This window comes from Choloepus didactylus, chromosome 7 (genome assembly GCF_015220235.1).
Source record: "Choloepus didactylus isolate mChoDid1 chromosome 7, mChoDid1.pri, whole genome shotgun sequence".
NCBI lineage: Eukaryota > Metazoa > Chordata > Mammalia > Pilosa > Megalonychidae > Choloepus > Choloepus didactylus.
In genome coordinates, this window is record NC_051313.1 from 62,564,619 (window position 1) to 62,579,763 (window position 15,145).

A 15,145-nucleotide genomic window follows, 5' to 3' on the forward strand; every position below is an offset into this window, starting at 1 on the left:
GGGTGAGTTTGTTCCAGATGAGTCCACCTCCCAGGCCAGCAGGAGCAGATGACCTTCCGGCAAGGGAGTGAGTAGCGGTTCTCTATTTCCGTGCACCTAACTTGGCGGTTAGCTGGGGATGTGATCCTCCATAGCCAGACGGCTGGGAGCTCCTGTGAGGGAATCCGGGACTCTGCTTGCTCTCTCCCCACGGAAGTCCAGGGGGTGCACCGGTGAGAGGCAGAGAAAGGAGAAGGCATTATAAGGAGGAAGTCTTTCAGCATCAGGAAAAATTAATCCTTATTTTCATTTTTAAAAATTTATATTTATCTTTACATAGAGAAACATCTATCCCCTTTAAAAAACTGAAATTTCTAGAGGCATAATTTACCCTAAGTGCACAAATCTGAATGCTTCAGGTTGATTTTTTTTTTAATATGTACGCACCTCTGTTACCACCACCCACGTCAAGATATAAAACATTTCCAACATCGTAGGAGGTTCCCTCTTGCCCCCTTGCAGTTCATAGCAGTCGAAAGCAACCACTAGTCTAACTTTAACCATCACTGTTTAGTTTTGCTTGTTCTTGAGCTTCATAAAACGCACTGCTACCCCACTCTTTTTAAGGGCTTTAGAATATTCCATAATGTATGTAACAAATTTTATTTAAATATTCCCCAACTAATGAACAAGCATTTACAATATGCATATCAACAATGCCGCAAGGGGTATTCTTGTTACACTTGTGTGAGAATTTCTCCAGACTAAAAGTGTGATTGCTGGGTCAGAAGGATGTTCATTGAGGCGCGGAGAGGTATGGGGGGCTGAGTACCACAAGCCCTTAGGGAGTCTCCCACTTGTCTCTTCTAGAGGAACTTCCGTCTGGCTTTCCTGCCATGCGCTAGGCGGTGGTCTGCGTAAGCTTCCAGACTGCATTCACTGGGCCGAGCTCACGGAGGCCCTTTCGGCTTCCGTTCTCCTTCCGGAACTGGCGTGATAGGGACGTAGGCGTTTCTGCCACGGTGAGGGCGTGGCCCGTGACCGACCCGCCGTCGCCGTCGCGGTCTGATGACGCAGAGGGCCCTGTGCTTCCCCCACGTGTGCGGCTGCTAGCTTGGCATCGGCCAAACGGCGGCGGCCCCTTTCCCCGAGGGTTTAATCAGTGTCAGCTCCAGCGCGGGGACCTCGGCGGCTCGGGGCGCTGAGTTTGAAGCAGTGAGCGCTGGGAGCGTCCAGGGAGAACGGCCCGGGGCCATGGAGCACTTCTTCCTGGAGGTGGCGGCCTCCTCTCTGCGATTAATCGCTGCCAAGAACGAGAAGAGCCGCAGCGAGCTAGGCAGATTCTTGGCTAAGCCGGTAAGAGAAGGAGGGAGAAAGAAAGCGCCCGGTAGACCCCAGGCGCCCTTTGGCTGTCTGCGAAGCCGCGCTAGTGTAAGGGGAGATCTCGAGAAGCAGCGTCTTGTCACTCTGGTTCCCTCTCCCGGACTGGCCGGCGGCGGAGCATCCGCGCCTGTTTGCGAAGGTTGGAAGGAACCTTTTGTTTTTAGCGGGGGGGGGGGGGGGGGTGTTCCCATCCTCGCCCCACCATCGTGCACACCCCCTGTGTGGCGCTCAGGCTGCGTATGGGAGACTCCTGTGGGCTTTGGAAAGCAGTTTGGTTTGCTTTTCTGAAATTGAGGTTGGGTCTCTGCCCTTTTGGTTTGTGTATTAAGTGTGTCTTGTCAGGCTACCCTCGTTAGCTGTTTTTCTTTTCTGCCCGGTCCCTTCATTTCGGCCCATTGATAAGCATTGATTGCTTTTCTGCTGGTGCGTAAGGCACAGTGTGGCACTGTGGGGAGACAGAAAGATAAATCTGTTATGGCTTCTGCCCACAGGGAATTTAGCATCTATTTTTGGAGACAGTTCATAAACACATAGAAGAACTGAAGGTCAAAGCAAGCCAGCAAATCCTAACTGTGTGGTACTAACCGTGGGAATTATGAGGTCAATCGGAATTTTCTGGGAATCTTCTCGTTGACTCTGTCTTGAGTGATGAAGACCCTTACGGACCTTAATCACGTTGCATTTTAATTTACTATTTTGTGTTCCTCTCCTGTCTGTGACCGTCTTCAGAGTAGAAAATTTGTTTTGTTTTTGTTACTTCAGTATCTCGAAGTCATTTACTCATTCACAAATGTATTTCTTGCACATTGACTAAGAAGCAACTGCGGTATTTTAGGTGGGAGACTGAGGGACCCGAGCAGTCTGAAGTTGCAGGGATTAAATGAGAGGCATTTCTGTTGTTACAACAAAACTGAATGGAAGAGGCAAAGGGGAGGCAGGAGTCGGAGATGTCGCCCGGGTTTTTAATCTGCGGGGCCCCCGCGAGGGGAATGATGGATCACTAACACAAATGGGGAGCTCTAGGGAAACACCGGATTTTTGGTGGGGCTGTGGAAGGAGAAAATCAATTTTAAGATCAACTGAGTTGTGTTGTCAGGCTTCTGAATTATGTATTGTTTTCAAAGGCTTAGAATTTAGAGCAGAAATTCTGAACCTAAGATTCATGGACCTGCTTCACTGGGGTTAACACTCCCCACTCTTAAAATCGGTTGTAAAATTGTTGTTTATGTGTTGCCGGTGAGGTGGGGAGATGTTGGGGTAATATTTTAGAGAATCTCTGACAATAAAGTATAAGAGTTAGTCATGTAGATTCTTCGAATTGTTTAGTAAGGCTCTAGGACTTGAAGTGCGATTGAATTAAGGGATTAGGACACTGTTGATGGCTCCCTTTCCTTTGTCTCATTTGTTCAAATTGTGGCCAATCTCAGAAATGTCTTTTCCATTTATTCCTTTCCATTTCTAATGATAATTTCAAGCATTTCACTTATAGAAAAGCTGGTTGTGTTGCCATTCTATTTCTTTTCCTATTTTTGGAAACAAAATGATTTTATTTGGAGTTTTACAAAGCAGCAACAACTTTTGAAACATTTATTCTCATTGGTATTTGGGATCTGAAGTTAGAATTTCTTTAGGGTTGTATTTCCTTCTGTGTTCTCTATATCTCAGCTGATGGCATGACTGTCTATTCAGTCACTCATAGAAAAGTGGGTCATCTCAACTCCTTTCACTACTTTTTCTTCACCTACAGTCCAGTCCTCCTGATTTTACTTCCGAAGTATTTCTTGAATCTGTCCCTTCCTCTTCGTCCTACTCGTGGACTTTGATCAGGAAGGGCACAGTCTTAATGGCATGATGAGCTATGAAATGAAGACCATATTTACCCTCCTATTAAATGCTTGTGGGGGTCTTTGGTGAGTTCCTTAATTCCCCTAAGCCTCAGTTTCTTGATATAATATATATTACATATGGCAGCTGTCTTACATAGTTACTGGGAGTAGTTAAAAAGCACAGACTCTGGTGCCAGGCCCTCTAATGTGTGTTCCTGGTTCTGCTGCTAGCTCTGTGACCAGATTACTCATTTGCACAATGGGAATGATAATATCTACTTTATGGGTTGCTGTGAGGATTAAATGCCTGGCATATAATAAGTGCTGTCTATAAAAGTGGTTGCTATTATTATTGCCATAGATAGGGTTGCTGTGAGGATTATGTGAGAAACAAGCACTATACTTAGAAAGGAATAAACTCTCATCCGATTGTGGAGAAGAAAAGAAATTTATTTATGATCTTGCAAGACCAGAGCAACCAAATTGTAGTGGCTGGCTTGCAGAACAATAGAATACAGTACTATTTATGCCCTAAGCCTAACGTGCAAATCCCACCTCTGTTTCTCCATTGGGTGGATACTCCAGAGGTAAGAGCCTATTCGAAAAGCTTAACTAACCTACTCAAATTTAAAACAAGCAACCAGTGCAAACCTGAAACATTTGAAACAAGAAACATTTGAAACAAGTCTCCACCCCTGACTGTAAGTAACTGTTACACCCATGTAAGGCACTGACACCACTCTTATGCTAACGTGGCCTCTTTCCTTTGCTCTTTAACTGCAGAGCTAGTTGGTAACAAATTATGAGTTTGTTTTAGGAGCCTCCACCCCTGAGTCTCTACCTTGCAAGGACAGTGGGCGGATAAACAGGAGGACCAGCTGCCGACTGTGGCTTGGCTTCTTGACCCTCTGCTACCACCAGCCCCCCAGCTACCCCCACCCTGAGTGAAAGCTAAAGTTAATCTCATTCTCACAATTAGATAACGTGTATAGGAGCTTATCACAGTGCCTGGCACATAGTAAGTAATTAATAAATGTGCACTATAATTGTTATTAATAATGCAAATCTAAATCTGTCACCATTCTGGATAAAGACCATTGGTGGTTCCTTATTATCTCCAAAGTCAAAACCTAAGCTTTCTAAAATGGTGTAAGAAGTGTTGTTTTGTTGCATTTTCAACCCAGGGTGATTTTGCCCCCAGATGACATTTGATAATGTCTCGAGACATTTTTAGTTTTTTTAAGTGGCAGCTCATATCAGCTGTATTATAAGGTAATATTTTACTTGCAGACTTCACAACTTGGCTCCAAAATAAAGACTGTTAACGGTTTTATACTCTGCTTTGTTTTTTGAGGTTCAATAGGTATCATGCAAATCATAATCTTTTCTTGAATACATTTCTGTTGTGAAATTTAACGTATATACATAACAGTGATAACTATCAATGTGTGATTTAATAAGTAGTTAGAGAACAAATTTCAAGACTGTTATGGGTTACAGTTCCACAGATTCAGTTCTTTTCTTATTATGAAATATAAGATACATACAGAAAGGTGATAACTGTCAGTGCAATTTAACGAGTAGCTATAGAGCAAATTTCAAAGAATGTTATGGGTTACATTTCCACTATTTCAGTTATTTCTTTCTAGCTATTCTAATGTACTAGCATCTAAAAACATATTTATATGTAAAGATTCAGTATTCATAATCTTCTGTTAAATCCCATCTTGTCTGTTGCTACCCCTTCCTCTCATTTAATCACTTTCTTGATCTTCAGGGGTGTCTAGGTGGTGACCACCCTAACTGTTTATATTGAAAAGTGGTGTCAACATTATGGGGAAAGGGGCTACATCTGGTTGTTGCTAAAGAGGCCGTTGCCTCTGGGTTTTAGGACTTGTCTGGCATACAAACACTCTGGTGGATTTAAGTTTCTGAGAGATAAACTTAGTGAGTGAAACTTATGTAGAATCTCAGATAGGGACCTAGGTATTTCAGGACTCCTGTTGGTTAGTTTTGGCATACTGTTGCCATTTGGGATGTCTAGCTGGAGCTTGCATAAGAAAGGATAGCCTCTGGACTCAATTTGAAATCTCTTAGCCACTGTAACTTTATTTTGTTACCTTTCTCTTCTCCCTTTTCATCAAGAAGGCATTTTCAATCCCTCAGTGCCAGGGTCAGGCTCATTCCTGAGAGTCCTGTCCCACATCGCCAGGGAGATTTCACTCCTCTGGAGTCGTGTCCCACAAAGTGGGGAGGTTAATGAATTTATTTGCCGAGTTGGGCTTACAGAAAGGACACATCTGAGCAACAAAAGAGGTTTTCTGGAGGTGCCTCTTAGGTATAATTATAGGAAGGCTTAGCCTCCCATTTATAGCCCTAAGTTGTACAAGAGCAAGGCTCAAAATCAAGGGCTTGACTTATTCAGTAGAGGGCTCCTAATTTCACAAAGCATATATTCTGTTCAAGATGAACAGTGTATCTCATGTTATCTTCACTTAGTTGTACAATCATCACCATTCTCAATTTTAAACAATAATCATAACAAAACATCCCAGAGCTCTTATCAGCTGCTAATTATTCATCCCTAGTATTAGTGTAGTGCTGGTAAGGTATTCCTGTTAAGTATAGTCTATAGTATGTAATGGGTAGTTTTTCCATATACTACTCTGTCATTAACTCTTTGTACCAGTGTCATACCTTAGAAATATATCATGCAAGCACTGGTTTATATTTGTAGTGCTACGCTGTGGGTTACATGCCTTTAAACAACCACTTCCGATCACGTTTGACTTCAGTGCGACACTGATACTTATAATTCCGTTAATGAGCCATCATCACCCCTGTCCATTCCCATACCTTTAAAATCACCCTCCTTATTATGTCTGTACATATTTAGTTATCTTTCCTTTTTACTAGCTTATGTCTATCTCTAGGTCCCTTATATTCTATATTATAAGACATTGATTTTACACTGTTCAGGGAGTTCACATTAGTGGTAACATACAATATCTCTTCTTTTATGTCTGGCTTATTTCACTCAGCATTATGTCTTAAAGGTTCATCCATGGTATCATATGTTTCAGGACCTCTTTCCTTCTTACTGCTGCATAGTATTCCATTGTATGTATATACCACATTTTGTTTATCCACTTGTCTGTAGGAGGACACTTGGATTGTTTCCGTCTCTTGGCAATTGTGAACAATGCTGCTATGAACATTGGTGTGCAAATATCTGTTTGTGCCACTGCTTTCAGATCTTCTGGGTATATACGGAGAAGTGAAATTGATGGATTGTAGGATAACTCAATAACTGGTTTTCTGAGAAACCACAAAACTGTCTTCCACAGTGGCTGTACTATTATACATTCCCACTAGTAATGAATAAGGTTCAAATTTCTCCCCATCCTCTCCGCATTTGTAGTTACCTGTTTGTTTAATGGTACCCATTCTTCTTGGTGTAAGATGATATCTCACTGTGGTTTTGATTTGTATTTCCCTTATAGTTAGTGAATATGAATATTTTTTCATGTGTTTTTAGCTATTTGCATTTCCTCTTCGGAAAAATGCCTTTTCATATCTTTTGCCCATTTTATAATTGGGCTGTTTGTACTATTGTTTTTGACATGTAGGATTTCTTCATATATGCAGGATATCATTCTCTTATAGATATATGGTTTCCAAATATTTTTTCCCGTTGCATTGATTGCTGCCTCACCTTTTTTTTTTTTTTTTTTTGGCCCTGGTCCTGCTCCACCTTTTGATGGCTTCCTTTGAGGTACAGAACCTTTTGATTTTGAGGAGTTTCTATGTATCTATTTTTTCTTTCGTTGCTTGTGCTTTTGGTGTAAGGTCTAAGAAGCTACCTCTTAATACTAGGTCTTGAAGATGTTTCCCTACATTACCTTCTAGGAGTTTTATGGTACTGTCTCTTATATTGAGGTTTTTGATCCACGCTGAGTTAATTTTTGAATAGTGTGTGAGGTAGGGATCCTCTCTCATTCTTCTAAGCCCATTTGTTGAAGAGACTGTTTGTCCCAGCTCAGTGGATTTAGGGGCCATGTCAAAAATCAGTCAACCATAAATCTGCAGGTCTATTTATGAGGTCTCAATTTGATTCCATTGATCAGTATATCTATCTTTGTGCCAGTACCATGCTTATTTGACTACTGTGGATTTATGGTAGTATTTAGAGTAACAAAGTGTTAAGTCCTCCCACTTTGTTTTTCTTTTTTAGAATGTTTTTAGCAATTCACTGCCCCTTTTCTTTCCAAATAAAGTTGATAACTACATTTCCGAGTCTGTAAAGTATGTTGCTGAAATTGTGATTGTAACTGCATTGCCTCTATAGATCAGTTTGGGTAGAATTGACATCTTAATGACATTTAGCCTTCCTATCCATGAACACAGATATCTTTCTACCTATTTAGATCCTCTTTGATTTCTTTAGTAAAGGTTTGTAATTTTCTGGGTTGAGGTCTTTTACATCCTTGTTTAAGTTTATTCCTACGTACTTGATGTTTTTATTTGCTATTGTGGGTGGAATATTTTGCTTGAGTTTCTTTTCAGTTAGGTCGTTTCTAGTGTATAGGAACATTACTGACTTTTGTGCATTAATCTTGTATCCCACCACTCTGCTGAATATGTTTATTAGCTCAAGTAGCTTTGTCATAGATTTTTCAGATTTTCCGAATAGACGCTCATATCATCTGCAAATAAAAGTTTTACTTTTCCTTTACAGTTTGAATGCCTTTTGTTTCTTTGTCTTGCCGGTTTGTTCTGGCTAGAACTTCTAGCACAATGTTAAATAATGGTGACAGTGGGCATCCTTGTCTTATTCCATATTTTAAGGGGAAGGTTTTTAGTTTCTCACCTTGAGTACTATGCTGGCTTTGGGTTTTGTATATGGCCTTTGTCATATTGAGGAAGTTTCCTTCAGTTCCTACCTTTTGAAGTGATTTTACCAAAAAAGGATGCTGAATTTTGTCAAATGCGTTTTCAGCATCTATTGAGATGATCATTTGATTTCTCTCTTTTCATTTGTTAGTGTCTTGTATTACATTGATTGATTTTCTTATGTTGAATTGCTCTTGCAAGCCTGGAATGAATCCCACTTGGTTGTGGTGTATGATTCTTTTAACATGTTTTTGTATTCAATTTACAAGTTTTTTTTTTTGAGAAGTTTTGCATCTATATTCATTAGGGAGATTGGCCTGTAGTTTTCTTTCTTGTAGCATCTGTATCTGGTTTTGTTATTAGAGTGATGGTAGCTTCATAAAATGACTTAGGTTGTGTTCCTTTTCTTTCAATTTTTTGAAAGAGTTTGTGAAGGAATGGTGTCAGTTCTTTTTGGAATGTTTGGTAGAATTCCCCTGTGAAGCCATTTGGCCTGGGCTTTTATTTGTAGGAAACTTTTCATGACTGACTGGATCTCTTTACTTGTGATTGGTTTGTTGAGGTCTTCTGTTTCTTCTTGGTCAGTCTAGGCTGTTCATGTGTTTCCAGGAAATTATCCATATCCTCTAAATTGTCTAGTTTATTGGTTTACAGTTGTTCATAGTATCTAGTATCCTCTTATGATTTTTAAAATTTCTTCAGGATCCACAATAATGCCCCCCTCTCATTTATTATTTTGTTTATTTGGGTCTTCTCTCTTTTTGACTTTGTAGTCTAGCTAAGGGTTTGTCAGTCTTGTTGATTTCTAAGAACCAACTTTTGGTTTTATTCTGTTGTCTTTTTGTTCTGCATATTATTTATTTCTGCTTTAAATCTTGTTATTTCTTTTCTTCCACTTGCTTTAGGGTTAGTTTGCTGATTATTCTCTGGCTTCCTCAGTTGTTCGGTTCTCTGATTTTAGCTCTTTCTTCCCTTTTTGTCTTGACTTGCCCAAATTGCAAGATTTTGAGGCTTTCTTTATTGGGCTTCTTAGAGTAATTGTTTTAGAAAAAGAGAAAAAGATAAAAAAATAAATAAAAAGGGAAAGGCCCTCTTTGCAGATCTAATGGGTTATTGAAATGCTAAGAGACAAGGCAATTAGGGCCATTAAGGAACGGTCCAGGGGGTAGAGAGCACCCAGTGCCGCAGGATCTTGAGGGGCCGGCTGGTGCGCTCCAGCAGCTCCAGGTACCGTGGATGCGACACCACCGTCTTGCCAAAGTCGATGGAGCCGTAGATGACACTCTGCTCCTGGTCCCGCTCCAGGATGCCGGGGATGATGGACTGAGCCGTGACCCGGTAGCCGCGGTAGTCCACCACCACTGTGCCCAGCGTGTACAACCCCTCCACGTCCACTGCGTTGTAGGTGCGCACACCGTTCAGGTCGTTGGCGGGGGCCACGTAGGCCGCCACGTCCCCGCCGAAGTCCTTGTAGTGGTCGCGGACGTCGAAGCCCAGGCTGAAGAAGATGTTGTTCCAGATGAACATCTGCATCTTGGTCTCCTCACTGGGGTTGATGGCCATCACGTTGCCGTCGATGACCGCCATGGCGCCCCGCGTGGCCGCCGCCGTGAAGTCACTGTGCACCTGCGAGGGCCCGGGGGTGAGAAGTGAGGCCCCACTTGGCCTCCGTTTTCTCAGAGTTGGAAAAGGGCAAGAAACCCATTTTTGAAAAACCAAGCCTTTTATTTAAGGAGACAGGAGAGCTGAAGAAAGGAGGAGCATGTGCTCTGGGGTCAGCTGTGGGATCCACTGGGGACGCTGGTGAACTTGGACAAGGGACCTCCTAGACCAGGTTTCCTAGTTTATAAAATAGTGAAGATCGGGGAACGGGGGAGGAGAGGGGGTGAGCCGCGCGGGGGGGGCTTCCCGGGGCGGAGGGCGGGAGGACCGCGGGGGCGGGCCCGGGCGGGGGAGCCCCGGGCGTGGGGGAGGCGGCGGCGCCTCGTCCAGCCGCGGCGGGCGCCCAGCCCCGCTTCGCGCCCCAGCCCGACCGACCCAGCCCTTAGAGCCAATCCTTATCCCAAAGTTACGGATCCGGCTTGCCGACTTCCCTTACCTACATTGTTCCAACATGCCAGAGGCTGTTCACCTTGGAGACCTGCTGCGGATATGGGTACCGCCCAGTGCGAGATTTTTCTTCTGGATTTGCATATGAGCCTGACTCTGCCTGAGCTCCGCCCTTCCCCTTTCTATGTTCACCAGAACTCCAAAAAGCCTCCGCTTTTATTTTTGGGTTTTTCTTGCTGTTTTTGCTATCCCTATCTCCTCTCCGCTGGGCTGGCTGCTCCTGGATTCTCCAGTGTCTGGTCTCAGTCTGTCTGTGATTGGAATTTGGATCAGTAGAATGAGTTTCCGATAAGAGCCGCAACTGCAGCTCTCCCTCCCAGTTCCCAGCGCTGACAGCCCCTCCTCATGGGACTGAGCCTGGCAGGGAGGGGCGCGGGTCCCCTGGCCATGAAAACTTACAGATTTTGCTGAACTCAGCAGTTCCATGTGTTCATGAGTGTTGTTATGAAGTATGCCCAAAGTCAAATTGCTCTGCGGTGTCCAGTCCACGCAGTTCCTGGCTTTCTGCCTACTGCCCTGGAGGAGTAACTAAAACGTACACCTCACCACTCCACCATCTTGCCCCGCCTCTCCTTTCTTCCGTTTTAGTGTATACATTTAGAGCTATAAATTTCTCCCTCAGCACTGCCTTCGCTGCATCCCATAGGCCTTTTTCTCTTCTTCATTTGACTCTATATTTAGCAATTTCTCTTGCAATTTTTTCTTTAACCCACTGATTGTTTAAGAGTGTGTTGTTTAACCTCCACATATTTGTGCATGTTCTGGTTTTCTGATGGTTATTGGCTTCTAGTTGTATTCCGTTATGGTCAGAAAATGTGCTTTGAATAATTTCAATTTTTAAAAAATTTGTTGAGGCTTGTTTTTTGCCTTAGCATATGATCTATCCTTGAGAACATTCCATGAGCTCCAGAGAAGAATGTATGTCTTAGTAATTTGGGGCGTAATGCTTTATATATGTCTATTAAGTCTAATTCATTTATCACATTGTTTAGGTTCTCAGTTTCTTTATTGGTTCTCTCTCTGGTTGTTCTATCTATAGCAGAGAGTGGTTTATTGAAGTCTCCCACTATTATTCTAGATATGACTATTGCTTCCTTTAGTTTTGCCAATGATTGTCTTATGTGCTTTGGAACACTGTGATTGGGTACATAAACATTTATGATTGTTTCTTTTTGGTGAAGTGTCCCTTTTATTAATATATAGTGTTCTTTTTTGTCTGTTATGACATCTTTTCACTTAGTCTATTTTGTCTGTATTGCTACCCCTGCTTTCTTTTGGCTGCAGCTTGGGTGGAGTATTTTTTTCCGTTCTTTCACTTTCAGTCTCTTTGTGTCACTGTGTCTAAGATGGGTCTCCTTGTAAACAGCCTATTGGTTGATCATACTTTTTAATCCAGTCTGCCTTTTTTTCCCTTTATGTTTTGCTTACTTATACTCTTCAGTTCTGTGCCTTTTTCCAGTCCTCTCTCTCCTTTCTTTTTTTCTTAGCTGGTAGAGCTCCCTTTAATGTTTCTTGCAGGGAAGATGGCTTCTTAACAAATTCTCTCAGCATTTGTTTGCCTGTGAAAATTTTAAACTCTCCTTCAATTTTGAAGGAGAGCTTTGCTGCATAAAGAATCCTTGGCTGGCAGTTTTTCTCTTTCGGAATCCTAAATGTTAGAAACAAGTATTATACCTTAAAAACGCTCGCCCTGTTGTGGAGGAGAAAAGAATTTATTCACGATCTTGCAAGAATGGACGCGCAGCCAGAAACATGGCAGGTGCACCGAACAGTAGAACACAGCAAAAATTTGTATCCTAGGCCTAAACGCAAGTCCCTCTCCTGTTTCTCCATTGGCTGGATACTCCAGAGGGTACAATCTATCTGAGAGAGCTAACTAGCTCACCTTTGGGATTTTAAATTGTATAGCCTATCCGAGAGAGCTCATCCAGTTTAAATTTCCTGCTGAGAGTTCCTGCCTTTGACCATACCCCCACGTTCTTTTACATTCCAGTAATTCTCGTTATCTTTCCCACATAAGGAACTGGCGGGGATTCTAGACTTACATCACGGTGCTCGCTCTCTTTTGTCTTCCCCTCCCTATGGGTTAGTTTAAGCCAGCTCTTCCACTCCATTTTCTCTATTCCCTGTGGTCTTTTTGTGAAAGTCAAACTTAACCCTTTCTTACACTAAATGTGTCATCCTACTGCCTTCTCTCCTCTGTGATGCACGCTGAGTAGTCAGTACTTAGTCTTGTGTGGTTGCCTTTGTGTGTTGTGAATCACTTCTCTCTTGCTGCCTTCAGGAGTTTCTCCTTCTCTTCAGCATTTGACATTCACTAGTCTCGAGTGGGTTTATTTGGATTTATTCTATATGGGGTTCGTTGGGCATCTTTGATTTACATATTTGTGTCGTTTAGAAGGGTTAGGAGGTTTTCCCCAACTATGTCTTCAAATTCTCCAGCTTCTGGCATTTCAGTTGTTATCCTCTGCTGTTCCTGCTTGAGTATCCTTGCTATTTCTTGCCTCTTTTACTGTGCATTACCTTTGCATGGAATGCTTCCTTCTCCGTGCCTCACACTCAGTTAACTTCTAGTTCGGGAAAACTGTGCTTTTGCAATTAGCTCCTCCAGGAAAATTTTTTCCCTTTATTTTTCCTACTTAGCTCCTTCCTTTCAACTAACTGACTTCTGCCATTTGGTTGAGAGTGCCTTAAGGGAAAGAGTCTGGTAGCTCTAGTGTGTAGCACAGTGCCTGGCACACAGTAGGCATTTAGTAAATGTTTATTAACTGAATGAACATAGGTTTTGGAGCTTTGAAAACTTTCAATGTTTTAAGGAATTTATGGGTATTTTCAGTATACTGCTAACACTACAGACCCTCTTCCTCTGTGTGTGTGAACCTCAATGAAATGTGGTCAGATGAGGTTTTCTAAAAAAAAATTTTATTGTGGTAACATACGGTAAAGCAAAATTTTCTATTTTAACCATTTTTATGTATCCAATTCACTGCTGTTGATTACATTCACAATTTTGTGGTACAGTTACCACCATTCATTACCAAAATGTTTTCCTCACCCCAGATAGAAATTCTGTTCACATTAAACAGTAATGCCCCTGGTAATACTTAGTCTACTTTTTGTGTGTATGAACTTGCTTATTCTAGGTATTTCATTTATGTGAAATCATACATTTGTCAGGTTTACTTCACTCAAAATGATGTCTTCAGAGTTCACCCATAGTGTATGTAGCATGTATCAGAACTTCATTCCTTATTTCTTAATTAAAAAAATTATTACAGCAATTGTAGCAATAAACTTTTTTTTTTAAGAAAAATCATGCAGAAAGCACAAACATTTCTGTATACCCCCTACCCCACAGATTTCCCTATTAACATTTTGCATCAGTGCAGTACCTTTGTTACAAGTGATGAAGCAATATTGTATTGTTAACTATAAATCATAGTTTACGTTAGGGTTCCTCTGTATTGTAAAGTTATATTTAAAAAAAAAATTATTCTGGTAACATATAAACCTATAATTTCTTATTTTAACCACTTTCAAATATGCAGTTCAGTGGCGTTAATTACATTCACAATATTGTGCTAGTATCACCACCATCCATGACCAAAGTTTTCCATCACCCCAAACAGAAACTCCATGCCAATTAAACACTCACTCCCCATTCCCCACCACCATACCTGCCCTTGGTAACCTGTATGCTAATTTCTGACTATGAATTTGCGTATCTTTATTACTTCATATCAGTGAGATCATACAATATTTGTTCTTCTGTGTTTGACTTAGTTCTCTCAAAGTGTCTTCAGAGTTTACCCATGTTGTCACATATATCAGAACTTCATCTCTTTATGGCTGAATGATATTCCATTGTATGTATATACCACATTTTGTTTATCCATTCATCTGTTGATATACACTTGGGTTGTGTTTGCCTTTTAGCAGTTGTAAATATGCTGCTGTCAACATCAGTTTGCAAATATCTGTTTAGGTCCCTGTTTTCAATTCGTTTGGGTGCACAACTAGAAGTGGGATTGCTGAATCATGGTAATTCTGAGTTTTCTAAGGAACTCCCAGACTTTTCCACAGTGACTGCACCGTTTTACATTCCCACCAACGATGAACAAGGCTTCCTATTTTTCTATATCCTTTCCAGCTTGTTATTTTTCTTTTTTAAAAAATAGTTGCCATTCTAGTGGGTGTGAAATAGCATCATTGTGGTCTTGATTTGCATTTCACTAATGGTTAATGACACTGAGCATCTTTTCCTGTGCTTCTTGACCATTTGTTGTGTACATTTTCTTTTTCTTTCTTTCTTTTTTTTTTTTTTTTTGTTGGTCTTTTTGAGTTGTAGTAGTTCTTTATATATTGTGGATATTAAGCTGTTATCAGATATATGGTTTCCAAATATTTTCTCCCATTCAGTAGGTTGTTTTTCCACTTTTTTGATAATGTCCTTTGTACAAAAGTTTTAAATTTTTATGAAATCCCAATCACCTATTTTTTTAAATTTTTGATTGCTTGTGCTTTTGGTGTAAAGTCTAAGAAACCATTGCCTAATTCAAGGTTCTAAAAATTTTCCCCTTTGTTTTTTTCTAGGAGTTTTATAATTTTAGTTCTTATATTTAAGTCTTTGATCCATTTTGTGTTAATTTTTGCATATGATGTGAAGAAGAGGTCTACTTTCATTATTTTGCATTAGGCTATCCAGTTTTCTCTGCACCTTTTGTTGAAGAGACTGTTCTTTCCCAGTTGGGTGGATTTGGTACTCTTCTCAAAAATCGGTTTTCTAACTGTAACTGTGTAGCTTACACGGTGTGACTGTGTGATTGTGAAAACCTTGTGGCTCACACTCCCTTTATCCAGTGTATGGACAGATGAGTAGAAAAATGGGGACAAAAATGAAATGAATAATAGGTGGGATGGAACACTTTGGGTGTTCTTTACTTGTATTTTTACTT

General features: G+C 41.2%; 1 protein-coding gene across 2 annotated transcripts in view; it reads left to right on the top strand.

Moving 5' to 3' along the window:
• Positions 1–1,041: 1,041 nt before the first annotated feature.
• MDN1 (midasin AAA ATPase 1) overlaps positions 1,042–15,145 on the top strand; it is a 197,052-nt gene continuing 182,948 nt past the window's right edge. Inside the window, exon 1 of one of the 2 annotated variants that reach the window (XM_037843494.1) lies at positions 1,042–1,335. In XM_037843494.1, the coding sequence (XP_037699422.1) occupies positions 1,234–1,335 (102 nt within the window). In that variant the 5' untranslated portion in view covers positions 1,042–1,233. Of the gene's footprint in view, positions 1,336–1,358; positions 1,502–15,145 lie in introns of those variants that run through there. The other variant, XM_037843495.1, reaches the window with a different exon arrangement.